General features: G+C 46.0%; 1 protein-coding gene across 1 annotated transcript in view; it reads right to left on the bottom strand.

Moving 5' to 3' along the window:
* Positions 1 to 23,226, bottom strand: part of trpc5a (transient receptor potential cation channel, subfamily C, member 5a) — a 91,531-nt gene that overhangs the window by 14,506 nt on the left and 53,799 nt on the right. Inside the window, exons 11-14 of the mRNA XM_056300306.1 lie at positions 19,904 to 20,104; positions 17,406 to 17,527; positions 6,231 to 6,426; positions 3,043 to 3,252 (exon numbers count right to left, since the gene is read on the bottom strand). Of these exons, the coding sequence (XP_056156281.1) occupies positions 3,043 to 3,252; positions 6,231 to 6,426; positions 17,406 to 17,527; positions 19,904 to 20,104 (729 nt within the window). The remainder of the gene's footprint in view (positions 1 to 3,042; positions 3,253 to 6,230; positions 6,427 to 17,405; positions 17,528 to 19,903; positions 20,105 to 23,226) is intronic.

Here is a 23,226-nt window from a genome sequence, read left to right as displayed (position 1 = left end):
CCAGATTCACTTGTAAGTACCCATTCCTCTCTAGTTTGAGATGTTATTCTTAGTGTATTCCATAGGGTTAGGGGTATTCTTAGGGTTACATTCTCACCAGTGTATTCTTAGGGTTCTGCTTCCAGTGTGGGAAGATGGCTGCGCGAATTTGCGTTTGCAGCGGCCTAACCCGGTGCCGGTGTCGGAAGATGGCAGCGCGAATCCAGATTTGCAGCGGCCTCACCCAGCACCATCCATGCAGTGTCTTTGTCCACGTATGCGTGTAAGTTTTGTCTTCGTTTGATGGCTGGGACAGCTGGCGCTGGATCGGCTCAGAGAGCGGGGCAGGCTAAGCTAACTGCTAGCCCATGCAGACCGGCAGTTCCGGTAACACCGAGTGCGGTCTGGTGATGGCCTCACCTGGCGTTGACTGTGGTGCTTTTGGTGTCGTCGTGAGGGGAGGTGTGTCGAGGGTGTCTGGCTGGGAGAGCTGGCGCTGGATTGGCTGGGAGAGCTCGGTCTGCTTTGTCTAGTGGGCCCGGCGACCACGGCCCCTGCCTGGAGTTGCGCCCGAGGAGATGCCGAGGGCGGTCTGACAGGACGCGGAAGCGGGGCGGGCTAAGCTAACTGCTAACCCATGCTGACGGTGGTTCCGACAATCATCCTGGCTGGCGTCGTTCCCTTGGACAGTGATTTTTTTGTTTAGTTTTGATATATGTGTTAGTCTGGATATGTGGGTTCTTGTAGTTTTTGGATGTGTTTTTTGTCTTTGTGTTGTGCTGCTGTGGGCTGGGAGAAATTGCATTTCGTTTCATTTCATGTACGCAAGTGTGTGAAGTGAAATGACAAATAAAGTGTTCCTGATTCCTAGTGAAATCAGCCGCTGTTGGTTTTGGCTGGAGTGAAAATGTGCCTGCATGTGACTCCCAGCAGCATGTGGTTGGAGAGGGCTGGCCTGACACCATCATCCTCAACTCATCATCAACTCTCTAAAATTACGTCAGATGAAGGTTGAAGTTTGATTTTGGGCAGACGAAGATTTTCATCTTAATCTACCGTTTCCCTCCCAAGTGTAAAAATAAGTTGGAAGGGTAAATTTCTAATTGCTTTATTTCAATTTTTTTTGTATTGTTGTCCTCGATGTTCAACCCAATGCACTTTTTCTAGATCACCCAAAAAGCCTCTCTTGGCAGCTTGAGCCCATCCTGCCTCGTAGTATGGCTCAGCTCAACCGTACCTTTGCCAATGGTGGGTACAAATTTCAACATATGGCAGAGGAGCCGCCAGGCTGAGCACAGACATGTATCCTACCCATATGGAAGGATACGCTTAAAGAGAAACGAGTGTGTGGATGTGCATCTGAAGAAACATCCAAACCCCAAGTTTATCTCTACACAATAAAATAGGTATCACACACTTCTTCAACAGGTACAAAAAATGGTTTGTGAGTATGTGATGTGTATGTCTGAGTGTTTGTCTTGAGTGTTTGTGTGTGGTTGTGTGTGAGTGAGAATGTTCGTGTTACATGGAGATGTAGATGTTTGTGGGAGAATGGGAATGGGATGGTGTCCATCCGTTATCCAAACCGCTTATCCTGCTCTCAGGGTTGCGGGATGCTGGAGCTTATCCCAGCAGTCATTGGGCGACAGGTGGGGAGACACCCTGGACAGGCCGCCAGGCCATCACAGGGCCCACACATTTACACCTAGGGACAATTTAGTATGGCCGATTCAGCTGACCTACATGTCTTTGGGCTGTGGGAGGAAACCGGAGCACCCGGAGGAAACCCACGCAGACACGGGGAGAACATGCAAACTCCACACAGAGGACGACCTGGGATGACCCCCAAGGTTGGACTACCCCGGGGTTCGAAACCGGGACTTTCTTGCTGTGAAGCGACTACGCTAACCACGGTGCCACCGTGCTGCCCTGGGGTGGGTGTATATAACACATTTTGAGACTATCTTGAAATGTCGTCAAAGGTTCCTATGGGGCGATCACAGTATCTATTGCATTGAGTGGAGACAGATTTTTTTTTTTTACTGTTAAGAGTCCTGTGCTGAAGTGTGCGGTGTACAATACACACAATGTGCTGTGACAAAAGGTCAGATTTATGGAACGCTGAGCCCCTCCCGTGCACTGACCTATAAGAGTGGAGCCAATGACAGGAGTGTTCACGTGACTTCACAGCTGTCGGTCCATAATGAAAGAAAAGCTCTCCTTTGCATGTTTTTCAAAAGTCTATAACAATACTATGAACGAATACAGAGACCACGTAAACACATTTGCTTGTGGAAATGTCTTTGAAATGTCATCCTTCAAAATGAGCTGCTAGGTTTGTGCCAAAGCCTTAATTTGAGTAAGTATAGGTAGTCTTGTAGCTACTGCAAGCATTTAGCTTCCTATAACTCTGTTAGATTGCCATCATGGGACCATTTTTTCTTTAAGAGGGAACAAACAGGATTACAGCACCGCTGAACTTCAGTTTTTTTGGCTTCCCCCCTTGGTCGCTGCTCCACCCCCTCTGCCGATCCGGAGAGGTCTGCAGACCACCACATGATTCCGATACATGTGGAGTTGCCAGCCGTTTCTTTTCACCTGACAGTGAGGAGTTTCGCCAGGGGGATGTAGCACTTGGGAGGATCACGCTATTCCTCCCAGTTCCCCTTCCCCTCTGAACAGACGCCCCGACTGACCAGAGGAGGCGCTAGTGCAGCGACCAGGACACATACCCACATCCGGCTTCCCACCCGCAGACATGACCAATTGTGTCTGTAGGGACACCCGACCAAGCTGGAGGTAACACGAGGATTTGAACCGCCGATCCCCGTGTTGGTAGGCAACGGAACAGCCTGCCATGCCACCTTGATGCCCTAGCATGAGTTTTTAAACATTGTGCAATACAAACGGCACGCAGGATGCAAGATCTTTCTTATCAGGTAATATTGTGAACACCTCATAGGAACTCACAAACCACGTGGGCATTTTTGTATAAATGTATGTATGTGTCTGTATCCGTAGATATCTACACTGGCGTTCTACGCCCGCTGGCACACTACCTACCGTGAACTCCCGCAGGTTCTCGCATTTGTGGGTATCGTTGCTGGATGGCTGACCCCGCCGGCAGAGCTTGTTATGGACCCACATGAACAGGTAGCAGATGGACTTGGGGCTGGGGATGATGTTAAACGGAGGGGGCAGGGTCCCCCCCTCGTCGAAGTAACTCATCCACAGCTTGGTGCGGGCAAACTTCCACTCGATGTCAGCGTGGTCCTGGAGGAAGGACAGGGGGGCAGGAGCAATGGAGAGAAAAAGGTCTACGGTTGCCAGTTTTCTATTTTATTCTCATATTTTCTCATTTGCAACAGGGCATACATTTATACTGTAAACATTCATCATCATATTTTGCATTTTTTTTATTAATACATTAATTTTGCTGTCCGTCAGCGTTCTACCACTGTTATGTTGCACACGCTGCATATATGCAGTAAACTGAAATAATTTTCACATTTGTCTGTTCATCATCCAACAAAAGCTGCTTTCTTGTTTACACACTGTATATCTTACCATATCATATTATTAGTTGTTGCAATGATGGATTTCCCTCTGGAAAACATTCGTTTTCTATCTAATCTAATGTAATCTAAATGGGGAGCTGGTGGAGTTATTTCTCAAGTTGGTCAGACTTGATCAGTCTCTGATCCTGTCAGTCAGGATCACAATTACAGCCACAATGTTGGAAAGGGGGAGAAAGCGTTCGTCGTCTCTCACTCTTTTTTTTCCTTTGGACTCCCCCCCCCCTTTTCTCCCCAGTTGTACTTGGCCAATTACCCCACTCTTCTGAGCCGTCCCGGTTGCTGCTCCACCCCCTCTGCTGATCTGGGGAGGGCTGCACACTACCACATGTTCCTCTGATAAACGTGGACTTCCCAGCCGTTTCTTTTCCCCAGACAGTGAGGAGTTTCGCCAGGGGGGCATAGCGCGTGGGAGGGTCCCGCTATTCTCCCCAGTCCCCCCCCCGCCGAACAGGTGCCCCGACCGACCAGAGGAGGCGCTAGTGCAGCGACCAGGACACATACCTACACCCGGCTTCCCACCCGCAGACACGGCCAATTGTGTCTGCAGGGACGCCTGACCAAGCTGGAGGTAACATGGGGATTTGAACTGCCGATCCCCGTGTTGGTAGGCAACGGAATAGACCGTCACACCACCTGGACGCCCCTCTCATGATTTTTTTTTTTTTGGTCTTTTCTCAGTAAGCCTCTTCTACCGTATTCCTCATTTAGGTATCACTAAAGTGTCATCACGGTGCCGTAGCTATGGCCCTTATCTCACTTGGTCCCGGTTGCTCGTCCAGAGGAAGATCTGACTGATGCACTCATTGTAAATCAGTATGGATGAGAAACGGCTGAATGTTGACATAAGGAAGGTGGGTGGGGTAGTCAGTTCAATCAGGCTGTCGACAGGCTTGTGAATCAGTCAGAATCATTTGACAAAGCCTGACACCCTCTCTGAACACATCTCTCTCGGGGATGCAGCCAAAAGTGAAACCAGTGCTCCAGCAAGCAGATGGCGCAACGTGAGACTTTTTACAACGTCTGTGTGTGTAACAGATCTGAATCGCAGACCCTCCAAACACATCAAGCGCATAGGAAGTTGTCTCGGCACCGTAGATAACGATGACATTTTGATAGTTTCTTACAAAGATAGCATCATGAAAATAAACCATGATTTAATTTGTTGTTGCCATCTTCGCCCGCAAACAGCTGCAGATTCTCTACAGTGCTTTGGTACATTTGAGATGAGATTAGTGATGGTGTCTATGATGTCTTTTTCGTGAATACCTGATCAGGATTGTGGGGTTGTGTGAAACTGCTGAGAAAAGATGTTCAGACTCACAGCTAAAGCATTTTTTTTCCAAATAATACATTACCTTCCAACGATGCAATGAATAACAGACATCATTTGTAGAAAGCTACCTTCTCAAGTACCGTATACTGGGTTTGATAGTACAGATATAGTGGAGTGAAGAGCCTGACCCTGAAATGACTGATGTGAATTATTAGCCACTTGAATGGTGCTACACAGAGGTATGAGACTTGACAGAGTAATTTTTAAGAAGTATAACATTTTTTCTGCACTATTGGGCATGTTTATTTCCTTGTTTATTTTCATGTTTATCATACCTTTCACCTATTCTGTCATTTTATTTTTCAGGCTGCTTGCATGAAATCAAGTATGATATAGCATACAAGTTATAGGACAGTGCCTAGTAAATAAAATACCATGACATGGTATGTTATAGGATAAGATAGAATAGAATGGTATATTAGAATACCACAGTATTGTATAGCATAGCATAGCATAGCATGCTATAATGTAGTATAGTATAACAGTAACAATTAACATGAGCTAATGCTGTAATAAGCATTAACTAACAGTTAATTAACAGTTAACTAACCCTTTTAATGTTAGTTAATACAGTAATAAGCATTAACTAACCTAACCCTAAAGCATTAGGTTACAAATTTCTCTCGTTAACATTTATTAAGGGTTTACAGGGTAATTAAGGTACTAACTAATATTAGTAAATGATGAACACCATTAGTAAGGAATTACTAGACACTTCAGATAATATCTATCCAGCCATCCATTATCCAAGCCACTTATCCAACTTAGAGTCGCAGGATACTGGAGCAGCAGTCATTGGGTGGCAGGCGGGGGGGACACCCTGGACAGGCCGCCAGGCCATCACAGGGCCCACATGTTCACATCTAGGGACAATTTAGTATGGCCGATTCACCTGACCTACATGTCTTTGGACTGTGGGAGGAAACCGGAGCACCGGGAGGAAACCCACGCAGACACGGGGAGAACATACAAACTCCACACAGAGGACGACCCCCAGGGTTGGACTACAAACCAAGGACCTTCTTGCTGTGAGGCGACCGTGCTAATCACCGTGCCATAGATAACTGTTAGTTAATGATTATTACTGGTTAACTAATGTACCCTTATTGTAACATTTCACCAGTATAATATAGTATAGTGTAGTATACTACAATAAAGTAAAGCATAGAATTATATCAGTAAAGATTGGTAAAACAAAAACATAAAATCTGCATTAAAGAGCTGGTGAAAGCAGGAACAAAACTATCCGTCCTACCAGATTCAGTGCTTGAACGTATGACAACACAGTAAAGCAGTTGAGTTCGGATGTTCACTAAAGTATGAATGGGGTTGTTGCTCACAGCGATGAGTTGGTAGGAGTTGTTCATCATGGCGATCAGCATGTTGAGCAGCACCACCAGAGAGATGACGTTGTACGTCCCAAACATGGTGGCTCCGACAAACTCTGTGAACTCATGGCGGGCCCTGACGTTGGTCACATAGAGATTCAGCAGGCCGAACACGGACCAGAACAAAGACTGTAGGGTCTCAAACAACCTGGGAAGAATAGAAAGGAAGGCAGCAACAGAGAGACGGGGGGGGGGGGGGGGGTGGAGGAGTTAGAAACAGAGGAAGAAAAGGAGAAGTTTAAGTCAGAAAGCCTGCGTTACAAAACATGCTTAACACAGACGGTGTGAAGGAGGGTAGAAGAAAAAGAACAACGAAGAGATGAGGAGGGCAGGGGACAAGAAGAGCAACAAAGAGAAATTACAGTGAAATGTTCAAAATGGAGAGAAAGAATAAAGGAATGAGGGATATGAGGAGGAAGAGAAAAAGTAAAGCAGAGTGACAGTGTTGTGTTTTTTTTACACACAGCACCAGCATGCTTTGCAGACAAAACAAAAGTGAACAGGGATTAGTATAAACAACAAAAGGCCAGACATGAATTCAAACAAGGCGACATGAGAAGAACAGGAATACATTCATTAAATTTTTCATACATTTGCTGGATCTTGCTTAATTCAACACTGCAGAGGATTGCGGTAGGTTGTGGGCGTTTTGAGCCTACAGACCTGCAGGCACCGGACACTTCGGACAAACCGACACACTGTTCACACCAAAGGTCAATGCAGAGTGCCCTGTTTACCTAAAACATGTATTCCTATATTCCTATATAAGGAAAATCAGTAAACTCAAATATGTCTTCAATGAAATTGTTGAATTTCAATTTGCAGTTAAAACTGTGATGTTTGCAGGCAGAGAACTTGCACAGAGATTAGAGGCTGAGCGTGCAAGGGTTCAGTTACCATCGACATTTTGCTTAGACTGAGTTGCCAAGAGTTTAAAGAAGCTGGCTTGTGACTGGCAGGTTAAAAGTTCAAATCCTCGGGGTGTCTGGGTAGTGTAGCGGTGTATTCCGTTGCCTTCCAACATGAGGATCGCTGGTTTGAATCCCCGTGGCCCGTGTTACCTCCGGCTTGGTCGGGCGTCCCTACAGACACAATTGGCCGTGTCTGCGGGTGGGAAGCCGAATGTGGGTATGTGTCCTGGTCGCTGCACTAGCGCCTCCTCTGGTCAGTTGGGGTGCTTGTTCAAGGGGGAGGGGGAACTGGGGGTAATAACGTGATCCTCCCACGTGCTACGTCCCCCTAGCGAAACTCCTCACTGTCAGGTGAAAAGGAGCGGCTCCGGGGCATCCGGGTAGCATGGCGGTCTATTCCATTGCCTACCAACACAATTAGCCGTGTCTGCAGGTGGGAAGCCAGATATGGGTATGTGTCCTGGTCGCTGCACTAACACCTCCTCTGGTCAGTCAGGGCGCCAGTCAAGGGGGGAGGGGCAACTGGGGGGGAAAGGCGTGATCCTCCCACGCGCTACATCCCCCTGGCGAAACTCCTCACTGTCTGGTGGAAAGAAGCGGCTGGCGACCCCACATGTATCAGGAGGCATGTGTTAGTCTGGCAAGCAAGAATTTAGTCAGAGAAAAAATAGTGGACAGCCCACAGTAGTCAAGGTATTAACCAGTAATGACGAAAACTGTATCATATACAGCACTAGTGGAGACTGGGTAGAAAGCTCAGAAGAGGCAATAAGAGAAACATTGGTGTTCCTTAACAAGACACCTTATCATGAAAAAGAGGAAAAAAATAACTTTCAGCAACACAAAAAGTCACCTACTCCTATAAACATACACGCGCACACACACACACACACACACACACACACACACACACACACACACACACATGCACACACACACCATTACAAAATAGTATAGAATACACTTTATTTGTCATTGCTCATACATACAACGAAATTTACTCTCAGCATTAACCCATCCTAGCTGTGTCGCTCGGAGTAGTGGGCAGCTGCCGTGCAGTGCCCGGGGACCAATTCCAGTTATTCCTTCCTACTGCCTTGCTCAGGGGCACAGCCAGGAGTATTACCCCTAACATGTATGTCTTTTTGGTGGTGGGAGGAAACCGGACCACCCAGAGCAAAACCCACTGCAAACTCCACACAGAAAGGACTTGGGACGATGGCCTGGGGTTCGAACCCAGGACCTTCTTGCTATGGGGCAACAGTGCTAACCACTGGGCCACCGTGCTGCCCCTCAAATGAATTACAATCTCATATCAAAATTGAAAAACACAGAGAGGCAGACAAGTCGAGAGAAAAGCGAGAGAGAGTGTGAAATCTGGGCCCTGTAATGCTCTGGGTTGAGCGTGGCACTCGTGTCTTCAGAAGAGATTCATAATTTGTGTCGTGTGCATTTATCCAATTTAGGAAAACACATTGTGGGAATTTAAGACCCGCAGCATGTTAATGACTACAAACATGAAATGCCAGCTTTTCCAAAACTCCCCCTCCTGTCACACACACACACACACACACACACACACACACACACACACACACACACACACACACACACACACACACTCATAGACTCAATTTTATCTATATCGCACTTTACACACAACACAGTTCATCCAAAGTGCTTTGATATTTGATATTTAATATTGATGAATTTTAATGATCCTCATAGGGAAGTTATGCTCTGCATTTGACCCATCCTAGCTGTGTAGCTAGGAGCAGTGGGCAGCCGCTGTGCAGCGCCCGGGGACCAACTCCAGTTCGTCTTGCCATGCCTCGGTCAGGGGCACAGACAGGAGTACTAACCCTAACATGCATGTCTTTCTCATGGTGGGGGGAAACCGGAGCAACCGGAGAAAACCCACGGAGACATGGGGAGAACATGCAAACTCCACACACAGGATGACCTGTGATGACCCCAAGATTAGAGGGGTTCAAACCCAGGACCTTCTTGCTGTGAGGCAACAGTGCTAACCACTGTGCCGCCCTTTTTTTTCTTCTAATTTTTACAGCACACACACAGGAAAACAAAAGAAAGAAACAGACACAAGGGAAGAAAAATAAAAGTGATGATAGTAATAATAATAACAATGATGCTAGTAAAGGCACATGGACACATAGGCCCATAATGACAACGCAGGCCTACAGAGACTTGAGGAGAAATACCTGAGCTGGCTGAGTTAGGCACAGTGAAAAGCTGATGAGTAAACGTTTGTTTTAAAATAACTCTTGAAACTCTCAGTAGTAGGGGGGGAATTAGATGGTGGGAGGAAGAGAAATCCATAGCTTTGGGGCAGCGATAGAAAAGTTCCCCATAACACTTAGTCCTGGATCTTTGGACAGACAGAAGTCTTTGGTCAGATGATCTCAGTTCTCTGGGAACAGAAGTTCGAGACCACTTAACACTTTGTAGACCAACATCAGGATTTTAAAAACAACCCTGCAGCTACCAGACAGCCAGTGTAGGGAGACAAGAATGGCAGTAATGTGCTCCCTTTTTTTTAACCTTGTTAAAACTCTTGCTGCTGCATTCTGAACTAGTTGGAGACGGGATAAACAAGACTGAGTGATACCAAAATATAACGAGTTGCAATAATCAAGGCGGGGGTGGGGGTGAAGGAGAAGGCATGGATGACTTTCTCCAGGTCACAAGTACATAGAAGTGATCTGAGTTTGGAGACAGAGTGGAGCTGCATGAAGCTTAATTTTACGACCTGATTTATTTGTTTGTCAAACTTTAATAGGGAGTGATTTAACAGAGGGGGCCAATGGGCCAAGATGAATAGATATAATGTTGTTCAAATGTTGTGGTCCAAATGAAATAACTTAGGGTTTATTCTCTCTGAGCTGAATAAAGCTTGCAGCCATCCACGATTTGATGTTTTGAAGACAGTTACCGAGGTCAGCTTGTTGTCATTATTAGGTTCAAGGGGGAGTTAGATCTGAGTGTCATCTGCATAACAGTGACAAGATAAGTTGTGCTTTTGAATGTTGCCTAGCGGAAGCAAATAAATAGAGAAGAGGATTGGACCAAGTATGGAACCTCGGGGGACACCACAGGAGATGGGGGCTGAGGAAGAAGATGAGTTGCTAATAGAGATACTGAAAGATTCATCCATCCTTCCATCATCCAATCCGCTTATCCTGCTCTCAGGGTCGCGGGGATGCTGGAGCCTATCCCAGCAGTCATTGGGCGGCAGGCGGGGAGACACCCTGGACAGGCCGCCAGTTCATCACAGAGCCAACACGTACATTCTCACACACACACACACACACACACACACACACACACACACACACACACACACACCTAGGGACAATTTAGTATGGCCGATTCACCTGACCTACATGTCTTTGGACTGTGGGAGGAAACCAGAGCACCCACGCAGACATGGGGAAAACATGCAAATGCCACACAGAGGATGACCCGGGACGACCGCCAAGGTTGGACTACCCCGGGGCTCGAATGCAGGACCTTCTTGCTGTGAGGCAACCGTGCTAATCACTGCGCCACCATGCTGCCCGAGATACTGAAAGATCTGCTAGATGAATATGAAATAAAGCAGTTTCAGGCAGGATCAGAGACCCCCACCAGTTGGTTTAATCTGTGAATGAGAACAGAATGATCTGGCTGCGGTTAGATCTAATAGCAGGAGGACGGAGCAGTTACCTGAGTCAGCAGCTAGAAGGTCATTAGTTATTCTCAATGACGCAGATTCTGTACTGTGAAGAGCTCTGAAACCAGACTGGAATTTTTCAAAAATACAGTTTTGAGCCAGGTGGGAAAACAATTGGTTAAAACCTACTTTTTCAAGGATGTTAGAAAGAAAGGGGAGTTTGGAGATTGGTATGTAATTATTGAGGATTGAGGAACATGGCTGGTTTCCAGGGACACATACATACACAAAGTAAAAGAAAAGGACATCTGGGAGGATGGAGTGGGGAGCAGAAGAGATTGCAGGAGCAAAAAGAGAGAGAGAGAGAGAGAGAAATGGAGTGAGAGAGAGATGGACAATGGCAGAAAGCTAATTTCAAGCAGGGTAGGGGTGAATGGAAACACAGGATTATTTGCTACAGTTGGTATCGGTATTCAAAGGCGGACGGAAACGTTCCCAAGGAAATGGAAAACAATATGGTGAAACACCCTCATTTCTCATTCTACTGCTCCCCCATCTTCTCCTTTCTTCCTCTCCTTCTTCCTGACTTCCCCCCCTCTCTCACTCTCAGTCTCTCCCTCTGTCCTTTTATTCTCTCTCTCTCTTTCTCTCTCTCCGTCATTACAGTGATACATTATCCCCTCTTTTTCCACTTGTCTCTCTTTACCTCACGACTGCTTCCCTCACTCCCTTCTCCATCTTTCTCTCTTTTCTCTGTGGATGGTCTCTCTATTTCTCTCACTCCCCGACACTGTGTGTGTGTGTGTGTGTGTGTGTGTGTGTGTGTGTGTGTGTGTGTGTGTGTGTGTGTGCGGGCGTGTCACAGCAAAGGTTGTTGAATTTTTGATGAAGTAGCAATTGGTGGCGTAGCAGCCCGACACTAAATCACTAGAGTGAAAAGAGAGAGAGACAGAGACACAGAGAGAGAGAGACAGAGACAGAGAGACAGAAAGACAGATAAGTAGACAGGCGAGAGAGAGAGAGAGAAATACAGACTGCATTGATAGATACACTGAGAAGGAGGAGGAAAGGGAAGAGAAGGAGATAAAGTAAGAATGTGAAGACTGATCAAGTAGAAGAATGAAGAGATAGAGAAAGAAACATGAGGAAAAGGAGCGAGCGAGAGACAGCTAGAAAGAGACTTTGTCTAGAGGGTCTTGTATTTGTGCTCCATGAAATATTAAAAACTCAACATTCATTCTCATTACTGTGTGTGTGTGTGTTTGGATAGATGTTTGTGTGTGAATGTGTTAGGGTTGTTTAGGGCTGACATTATATGTATTTTTTGGGGGGGGGTGTGCGCACTTGTGTGTGTTTGTGCTCGCAAACTGGTGTGGTACTTATTTGTATTGTCGCAACGTGTGTGAGAATGTGTTTGTTTTACGAGGACGTGTGTTTGTATGTGCTGTAAGAACATGCTTCGGATTGCACCTGCACCTGTGTGTGTATGGAGGGGTGTACAACCTGTAAGTGAGTGTGCACGTCATGTGTATGTCAGGCGTGCCGATGTTGTCACTATGCACCTATGTGTGCATGCATTTATGTGTGTGTGATCAAGGAGAGAGAGAGAGAGAGAGAGAGAGAGAGAGAGCGCGAGAGATAGAAAGCCAATGAGGGAGAGAATGAGGTGAGCACGTAAATGAAGAGAGAAAGGGAGGTGGGGAATCAAACACCCCAGAGTAAGGGGGGATGGAGCGTGAAACCAGAAAATGAACGAGAGAAACAAAAAAATGGATGAGACACAAAGAGCGAGACGGACTGGTTGTAGAAGAGGCAGAGAGGAAAACAATGACGCGGTGAGAGGGGGGAGAGAAACAAATGAGGAGCAAACCTGAGAGGAGAGACGAAAACAGACAAAAAGAGGGAAAAAGGAGAGACCGTTCGACCCGTTTGTTCAGGCCCTCTCTTGCTTATTTATCTTCTTTCTTTCTTGTCCATCTCCCCTCGCTAGCCCCCCCCCTCTTTCTCTCTGCCCAAATCTCTTCCTTTACTCCTTTCTTCTGTCCACCCTGCGTTCTCTCCTCCCCAAGGTACTTCTCTCCACTGAACCAAGTCATAATGTGGCATGGACGCTCCGATCTGCTACTCCGTCATCTTCATGTGTTGTTGTGTCGTGTGTGTGTGTGTGTGTGTGTGTGTGTGTGTGTGTGTGTGTGTGTGTGTGTGAGAGAAAGTTTATTGGTAGTACGTAAATCATTCTAGCCTACCCTGCTTGTGAGTGTCCTCGAAATAAAGACAGACTGAAGTGCTTCGGTTGAAAATGTGTGTGTGTGTGTGTGTGTGTGTGTGTGTGAGAGAGAGCGAGAAAGAGAGAAAACGGTTTCACTAAATCATTTTAGCCTGTAGTGCTCATGATGGTCCCTTAGGCCAGTGGTTTTCAAAGTGGGGGCCGAGGCCTGTTTGGGGGCCGCCGGGGGGGGGGGGGCTCAGCAAGTTACTATTATTATTATTACGTGTATTATTATAAAAGATAATAAGAGATATACTTTATTAATCCCCGTGGGGAAATTCATCCTCTGCATTTAACCATCCTATTGTATAGGAGCAGTGGGCAGCTGCAGCACCCGGGGACCAACTCCAGTTCTTCTTTCCATTGCCTTGCTCAGGGGCACAGACAGGAGTATTAACCCTAACATATATGTCTTTTTGATGGTGGGAGGAAACCGGAGCCCCTGGAGGAGACCCACGCAGACACGGGGAGAACATGCAAACTCCACACAGAAAAGGACCTGGGAAAGCCTGGGGTTTGAACCCGGGACCTTCTTGCTGTGAGGCAACAGTGCTAACCACTTGGCCACCATGTTGTTCACTATCTATAATATAAATTATAATTTACAACAATATATAATCATTAATATATTCTAATAACATATTCTGATCATATTTATAATAATATAATGGCATCGAATAATGTTACACTAAACTGAAAAACAATGCTTATAATGGAAAATATTGACTCTAATGGAATGATTATTTGAAATACAAATTTAATCATAATTGCATTAATAAAAGCAAGGGAATATATTCAGATTTTTTTTTTGTATATTTGCCATAGTATTGCCAATGGGTTTTTAAAGGCATCTTACAAAAGGGGGACCCCGGCCAGAAGCTAATGCTATTTGGGGGGCCTTGGCATAGAAAAGCTTGGGAAGCCCAGAAAGAGAGAAAAGAGAGAATGAGAGAGAGAGAGAGCGAGAGAGAGAGCGAGCAGGACTGAAGAGAATAAGAGAGAGGGAAAATACATGGGTTTGTATATACAGTATAAAAACTTGTTATATACTTGCTGGATGTGTACAGTTTGTGTGTGTGTGGCTGTGAGTGTGTACACCTGTAAGTGAGCACACACAAGTATGTCTGTGAAAGAGGGAAAAAGGGATCCTCAGACTTTTTGTGTGAATATGTGTGTAGAAGAGAAGGAGTGCACAACAGTTGTGGAGTTTGTACAATGATGGAACAAGTTAGAGAGACAGTCTGACACAGACTGCAAAGGTGAAAGGGATAAAGAGAGGGGGGATGATCTTGTGATCCATTAATCCATTATCTGAACCGCTTATCCTGCTCTCAGCGTCGCGGGGATGTTGGAGCCTATCCCAGCAGTCATTGGGTGGCAGGCGGGGAGACACCCTGGACAGGCCGCCAGGCCATCACAGGGCCATGATCTTGTGATCTAACTCAAAATTGCTGAGTGTGTGTGAAGTAGAGACAGACAGACAGACAGACAGACAGACAGAGAGAGCGAAAGAGAGAGAAAGAGAGAGAGAGACACACACAAACACACAGGAAGTGATCTTCCAGTTTATCTTATAAATGTTCATAAGAGTAGGCATGGTATGGGAAAGGGGCTTGAACAGTTGACATACACAAACCCGTAAATACAGACGTTTAAGCATATACACACTCAGAATGAATAATCTTTCGAGTTGTAAACTCATGAATGTTGATGTGGGCTGAGTAGCCTGGGGGACTGCTGACGCTCGGTTTGCATAATGTGTCATCTCGGGCGTCTGTAGGGCCATTGGTCGATCGTTTAACTTCAACTCAGGCTGAGGCTCACACATTCATAGAGCCTGTACTCTGCAACCTTTTCTCAGGCAATGCAGAGTGGGATGTTTGGGCAGCGGCAATGAACAACCATGACATTTTTCCAGATTTATTTACCCCAGGGGGGAAAGATGACCCGAGCCCAGCCCTGTTTCACATTCATACTGTTGTTCCCCCATTCGCATCTGGGAGCTGCCGCGTGCGGCTGCAGTATTTAACTATTGGCTGTCAAGCAAGCAGCTCCAATGGAGCAGATGGGGGAGAAGTGCTTAGCCTAAGGGCTCCTTTGCAGAGACTATTGAGGAAAGGGAAGTTGTAATTAATCCACATTCTTTGCTGAGATTTTAGGTCAATCTGGGGATTCAGACCATCTCCTGGTGTGACCACTGTCTTGCCAAGTGTTATAATCCACTTTGAGGGTAAACTGGGGTTAAAAGTGAATCTCCATCCATCCATTATCCAAACTGCTTGTCCTTCTCAGGGTTGTGGGGATCCTGGAGCCCATCCCAGCAGTCACTGAGGGGCAGGCGGGGAAACAGCCTGGACAGCCCGCCAGGACATCACAGGGCCAACACACACACACACACACACACACATAATCACAACTAGGGACAATTTAGTATGGCCGATTCACCTGACCTACATGTCTTTGGGAACTGTGGGAGGAAACCAGAGCACCCGGAGGAAACCCACGCAGACACGGGGGGAACATGCAAACTCCACACAGAGGATGACCCACAACGTTGGACTACCCCGGGGCTCGAACCCAGGGCCTTCTTGCTGTGAGACGACTGCGCTAACCACTATGCCACCGTGCCAAAAAGTGAATCTGATGTCCTAATTACATATTCACTCATCAATACATTGGAAATCATCGTATTTTAGGACCGGCAAATAAGTTTTACACTAACATTTTGTCTACAAGACTATTTACAGTCTGTTCTCCCTGAAGCTGTGCGATCGTTCGGGAGAATACAGACAGTCGTTAACTATTTAATTCCAGAGCCCTGCTGCGATGGTATCGATTGTTAATCAATAAAGCCATTATCTAAAACAAACCCAAGTCTCATCAATATTCAGCTATCTGACTGGGCTCGGCCCCAACTCTGCTTCTCTCACCAAACATGCGCCCTGGATCTGTGTGTGTGGGTGTTTAGTTACAATGGATGTGTATGTTTGTGTGTGTGTATTTGCATGTTGTGTGTGTTTGTGTGTATTAATGCATGTTAATTTATGTGTGTGGCTTATACATACATTTGTGTGTGCATGTGATTGAGAAAATATCCACCCTTTTGTTACAATGTTAACACAATGTTACAATGCTACAATGTTATAATTTCATTTAACATTATCACAATGTTACAATGTTACAATTTCATTGAGCAGATGCTTTTATCCAAAGCGACATACACCTGAGAGCTAGTACAACACAAGAAGGAATCTAGTCAGTAGTCGAAAATGCAATAAGTGCCAAAAAACTAGGTTCAAGTCCAATAGGACATAGGTGTCAACAGGCAGTGCACAAAGGCAATGCACAGGGTGCACAGAAGCAAAAATTGTTTTTTTTTAAGTGAGTACGAGTACCTTTTTTTTCCATCCTTCTCCCTTAGCCGAATACCCTATTTTCAAAGCCGCCCCACTCGCTGCTCCACCCCCTCTGCCTATCTGGGGAGGGTTGCAGACTACCACATACCTCCTCTGATAAATGTGGACTTGCCAGCCGCTTCTTTTCACCTGACAGTGAGGAGTTTCGCCAGGGGGACGTAGCGCGTGGGAGGATCATGCTATCCCCCCCCAGTTCTCCCTCCACCTCCTGAACAGGCATCTTGACTGACCAGAGGAGGCGCTAGTGCAGTGACCAGGACACATACCCACATCCGGCTTCCCACCCGCAGACACGGCCGATTGTGCCTGTAGGGATGCCCAACCAAGCCAGAGGTAAGACAGGGATTCGAACAGGCGATCCCTGTGTTGGTAGCCAACGAAAAAGACTGCTATGCTACCTGGCCGCCCGAGTATGAGTACGTTTGGATGAGTGTGTGAGTGTACAGATTTCCCAATAGGCTATAATTCAAAAGTATGTCTAAAACACACCATATCCGGCATATTTCACACTTGTATCATTTACATATGACAAATAATAATAATTTAAAAAATCTTCAGTGTTTGTGTGTGCAAAAGTCGCGGTGTTTGAATGACCACTCACTCACTCACCCACCCACCCACCCACCCACCCCCACACCCACCCACACACACACACACACACACAGCAAGAGATAATAGCTCTGTTCAACAATCACTCAAGCGGACAAAGATACACACAAACACTGATCATACACACATAGGGGATATGGACTGTAACCTGTTTATTGAAATCAACCAGACAAATGATTCTACAGCCTAGTTAACCTTTACAGACACACACACATGCACACACACACAGAGGTTAGGGGTGGTACTCACGTAGAGAAAGCATTGTTTTGCCTCTCACAGCGGATGCCCTTGCAGTTATTGGGTTCATCTGAGGCCTTGGTCTCATAGTAGAAATACAGCTGGTTCAGACCATTAGCAAATGCCAGCAGGACCTAAACACACACATTGACAAACACGAGGATATAAAAAATGCGTATCTTAGTTTATTCATGAAGAACTTTTTTTTTTCTTGGAATTTTCCCCTTTTTCACCCCAATTGTATCCGGCCAAATACCCCACTCATCCAAGCCATCCCAGTCACTGCTCCACCCCCTCTGCCAACCCGGGGGGGTGGGAGGGCTGCAGACTACCACATGCCTCCTCCGATACATGTGGAGCCGCCAGCCGCTTCTTTTCACCTGACAGTGAGGAGTTTCACCAGGGGGACGCAGCGCATGGGAGGATCACGCTATTCCCACCAGTTCCCCCTCCCCCCCAAACAAGCGCCCCGACTGACCAGAGGAGGCGCTAGTGCAGCGACCAGGACACATATCCACATCAGGCTTCCCACCGGCAGACACAGCCAATTGTATCTGTAGGGATGCCCAACCAAGCTGGAGGTAACACAGGGATTCGAACCGGATATCTCCATGTTGGCAGCCAATGGAATAGACCGCTACGCCACTCGGACGCCCACACATTTATTCTTATCTCGTAAGGAGTTGAACTAAAAGTCAGGGTTCCCTGTGTAATGATCACGGATAAAGGTTATTTAAAATGCAGGTTCTAAACGTTATAATAAAACAGACCAGGTGGCCTCACTGGTACTGAAGCAGACGCTGGTGGTTTGGTTTGTGAACACCAGACTGTTCCACCACTGGAGATCTGCAGCCGCATGGCTAAGCAGGGTTTTTAGATATTGAAGCAGCTCTAGGGCATCTCTTCAATATCACAAATCAATCTCTGCTGTTGGGAAGGGACACACCTTGACTCAGGGAAGTACTCATTTTAGAAAGCATTGGACAAATTTCAGGGAGAAAAAAGCAATGACAACTAAACTCCCAGTGAAGTTTATCATCAATACCTCCGCATACAATCCATAAAAAACCCCACCATTCTGCCGACTGTGTTAGACGTTAATATAGTGCCTGAGTTAACGGTGTTGAATTCTGCTCTCTAAATAGTTTTGTAAGAAGGGATGCCAGTTTTATCAAGTAAGAACATAATAACACATAGTTGTCTTGCATGCTAAAGCTTTATTACCTGATGTGGAAGGACCTTATATGCACGGGTCATACCGGGACGCATTTCTCACCTTAAATAATGCATAAACACAAGCAACGCCACCACCACGGCTTATATGAAGCTGCAGGATGAGAGAGCGGTCTCCGTGCTTCAGGGATATTATCAGGGGGTTGAAGACTTTACAGAATGAACACTTAACATGGAAATTGTGTTTCAGGTTAGAATTGCCCATGAGAAGAAATTGTCAGATTATTAATTTAACAAAAAAAAAAAAAATAGATCAAAGGTCCTCCAGGCCACTAAACTGTAGAACATGCTGCCCTGTGTAGAGGCTCAGTTTCCAGTTATTCTTAAACTTTGATTATTGACTATAACAATGCATTCATTCAACAACGTTCACTTGGGTTAATTCATCTTCCAGTCTTCCATGTGCACTTTCAAACTACACACATACAGACAGACAAACACACACCAGCACAGGATTAGATGCAAACACACAGATGTGATATTGGGCTATACAAGCCAATGCAAGCCAAAACACATTGACAAGTAAACAAACACAGAAGGAGACAAACACACACACATTAGACACATGGACACACACACAGACATGCAATATCACAGCCAAGCATAAATGCATGCACACGCGCGCACACCACACACAATCTACACAATCGCACAGCCAAGCATAAATGCACACGCAAACACACACACACACACACACACACACACACACACACACACACACACATGCAATCTCACAACCAAGCATAAATGCACACACACATGCACATACACACACTTGCAATCTCACAGCCAAGCATAAATGCACACACACACGTAATCTCACAACCAAGCATATATATATATATATACACACACACACACGCACGCACGCACGCACACACACACACACACACACACACACACACACGCACTAACACACACCGATAAGTCCATTGCTGATTGCAAGATCTTCCTATTGAGATCTGCAGGGGCAGTTTTATATGGGTGAGAGCGTGTGTACATGAGTATTTGTAATATATTTATGGCTTTACAGCTCTGTGTGTGTGTGTTTGTATATGAAATAGTAGCATGTGACTGCAGCTGTGTGTGTGTATCGATTCTTATAGATGAGTGTTCCTCACCTTCCTGCCAAGACAGTAAACAAAGAAAAACTCGGCAATATCTTTCTCTAGCCTTTCTACAGCGGCATCTGTAGTGGTCTGAGGAGTGTGTGCGTTTACCTATGTGGGTCTGTGTGTACAAAATTGTGTGTCTGTACAGTGTAAATCGTCCCTCACCAGACAGTAGATGAAGAGGAACTTGAGGATGTCCAGCAGCATGCGTCCCAGGGAGATCTGCAGGGGTCCCAGGTGTGAGTTGGCAGTGAAGAGGGAGATGAGTCGCAGTGAGCTGAAGATGTTGGCGATGGCAAACAGAGCCTCGGCTATCAGGGTCGGGTGCCACATCTCCCATTCCTCCCGGGGGCGAGATGAGTTGTACTGGAGGATGGAGAGTGAGAGAGAGAGCGAGAGAGAGAGAGAGAGAGAGAGAGAGAGAGAGAGAGAGAGAGAGTGACTGTGAAATATTATAAGGTGTTAGATATGTATATACAACAGATGCTGGGGGCAGGAAAATGTACAATAGAGGTGTGAGAACAGCAAGCGTATAGAAATAGAGAGGAGAGCATGGAAGGAGAGAGGGAGAGATATGCCGATAGTTACAGGTAAATTGACTGAGTGTGTGTGTGTGTGTGTGTGTGTGTGTGTGTGAGAGAGAGAGAGAGAGAGAGAGAGAGCGCAATAGAAAGAGAAAGACAGATACTGAGGGAGAGACAGCGAGAGACAGAGAGAGAGAGAGAAAATATATATATACATATATATATAGAGAGAGAGAGAGACAGAGTGAGAGAGACAGAGAGATAGTGAGAGAGACACATCGAGAGAGGGAGATATATATATATAGACAGAGAGATAGAGATAGCGAGAGACACACAGAGAAAGGGATACATATATAGAGAGAGACACAGAGAGAGTGTATGTATATATATATATATATATATATATATATATACTATACATAGAGAGAGCGAGAGAGAGATAGCGAGTGAGACACACAGAGAGAGGGATTTATAAATATATATATATATATATATATATATATATATATATATATATATATATATATATATATAGAAAGAAAGAGCGACAGAGATGAAGAGCAGTGAATGGGGCTTATTGTGGACAAAGTGTATGACACTCTTACAAATGGGTCGAGAAATATGAGCTCTTGTGTAGTTTACTGTGACAACACAAGTGCTGTATTGGACGCATGCGCGCGTGCACACACACACACACACACACACACACACACACACACACACAAGGCTAATGTCCACTGCAAGCGTTTTAAGTGCGGTGCATGTGTCGGAGCCGAGTTGCAGCCCTTTTTCCCAGTGTTGATGTGTTTTTGCTTGGCCGCTCTCTCTCCGCTCAGCGTCTACCTCCCTGACCCCACATGCATTAGTGAGGCATCAACATTCATTTATGTTTTCTAACTCATGACAAAAAGACACGTTCCATGAGGACGGACACATCATGCTATGTCTTCTGGGTCAAAGTGGACCCGGTTTCAGTTTGAAAGTTTCAGTTTCCCAGAATACATCATTGCTAGATCTTAACTTTTTCTCCCCTCCGGGAATATTTCTCTGTAGCCAAGGTTATGTTCAGTCTTGTCAGTTTTGTCCGTCTGTGTGTGGACGACAAATATGTCGTACTATTTATCTATTTACCCTCTGGGATCACTAACTGGTACAGACACGCTGCAAATAAGCTATAAGCCTCGCCGTGCCCTCATGTGTGTGTGCGTGTGTGTGTGTGTGTGTGTGCTCAGAGCTGCTGGTGGATATTGTGATGTGACGTGACAGTGAGACGTGGGCACACACACAACGGAGAAGGTGGACATGCAATTTTACACTCAAGCAGTACCTGCTTCCCATTTCAATCGCCCTTTCTTCTCTTCCATCTCTGTACCAACAGAAATCTACTCATCCTGTTTTCTCTCTTGCCCTGCTGTCTGTCTACTGTTACCCTGCATTCTCTCCCTCTGCCCTCACATCGCTCCCTCTCTTATGTTGTTCACTCCCGACTGCTTATTCTCTCTCTGCCCAACTTTCCATCTGTCTCTTTCCATCCAGCTAACTTTCTCCACCTCTTCTCCTCTCTGTTCCACTTTCTCATGTCTCTCCCCCATTTTCTACCCCTCTGTAAAGCCTTCTCTCTCTCTTTCTTGCTCTCTCCCTCTCGCTCGCTCTCTCTTTCAGTACTTTTCACACTTGACTTCCTCCTCATTCAAAATTCAGCCGATAGACTTCCGTGGAACTCCTGTCTTGTTAAGTCTGCCTCTATTAGCACGCGCACACACACACACACACACACACACACACACACACACACACACACACACACACAGACATACAAATACACACACAAACACAGAGTGAAAACCGGACTCACACACACACACACACACACACACACACACACACACACACACTCTTCCTCTCTATTGCATTCACATGCACATTTGTTCCATATTTCTCTCTCTTGCGCAAAACCTCTCTTTTAGTCCAGCTCTCTTCATGTTCCTCCACCTATCTCTCTCGCACATGCAATTTATCTCCTCACTCGCAAACACACACTCACACTCACACACACACGTAGAATGACAGAGCAGAGTGAAGAATGACGAAGCTCTCCAGAAGGTTAAAGAGGGAGGTTGAATGCTGATGAATATTTCAAGGAAAAAGAAAAAGATGAAAAGTAAGGTTAATTGTGCCCCCTCCTCTCTCTGAGCACTCGTTTAGTCACACTTTTGTGTGTTTGTGGGTGTGTCCCTGTGTGTATGTGTGGAAGAGGGTATATGAGAGTGTGGTTCCAGGTTGTCTGTGTGTCTCCACATATTGCATCTACTAGTGAGTGTGTGTGTGTGTGTGTGTGTGTGTGTGTAAAGGTGTGTCTATGAGTGTGTATATCCATGTGGTTTCTTTTTTTTTTGGAGGGGGGGGGGTGTCTCCCCTTTTTCTCCCCAATTGTATCCGATCAAATTATCCCACTACTCCGAGCCATCCCAGTTGTTACTCCACCCCCTCTGATGATCCGGGGAGGGTTACAGACTACCACATGTCTCCTCCGATACATGTGGAGTCACCAGCCGCTTCTTTTCACCTGACAGTGAGGAGTTTTGCCAGGGGGACGTAGCGTGTGGGAGGATCATGCTATTCCCCCAGTTCCCCCGACTGACCAGAGGAGGCGCCAATGCAGTGATCAGGAAACAGACCTACATCCGGCTTCCCACCCGCGGACACAACCAATTGTGTCTGTAGGGACGCCTGACCAAGCCAGAGGTAACACGGGGAGTCAAACCAGCGATTCCCGTGTTGGTAGGCAACGGAATAGACCGTCATGCCACCCGGACACCCATTCCATAACCATGTGGTTTCATGTGTGTGTGTGTGTGTGTGTGTGTGTGTGTGTGTGTATTTGTATGTCTGTGTGCATGTGTGTGTGTGTATTTGTGTGTGTGTGTGTGTGTGTTTGTGTGTGCAGGGGCGTCAGTTTGTTTT

This window comes from Lampris incognitus, chromosome 20 (assembly GCF_029633865.1).
Source record: "Lampris incognitus isolate fLamInc1 chromosome 20, fLamInc1.hap2, whole genome shotgun sequence".
Lineage (NCBI taxonomy): Eukaryota > Metazoa > Chordata > Actinopteri > Lampriformes > Lampridae > Lampris > Lampris incognitus.
Note: the sequence above shows the minus strand (reverse complement) of the source record. Positions and strands in the feature narration are given on the sequence as shown.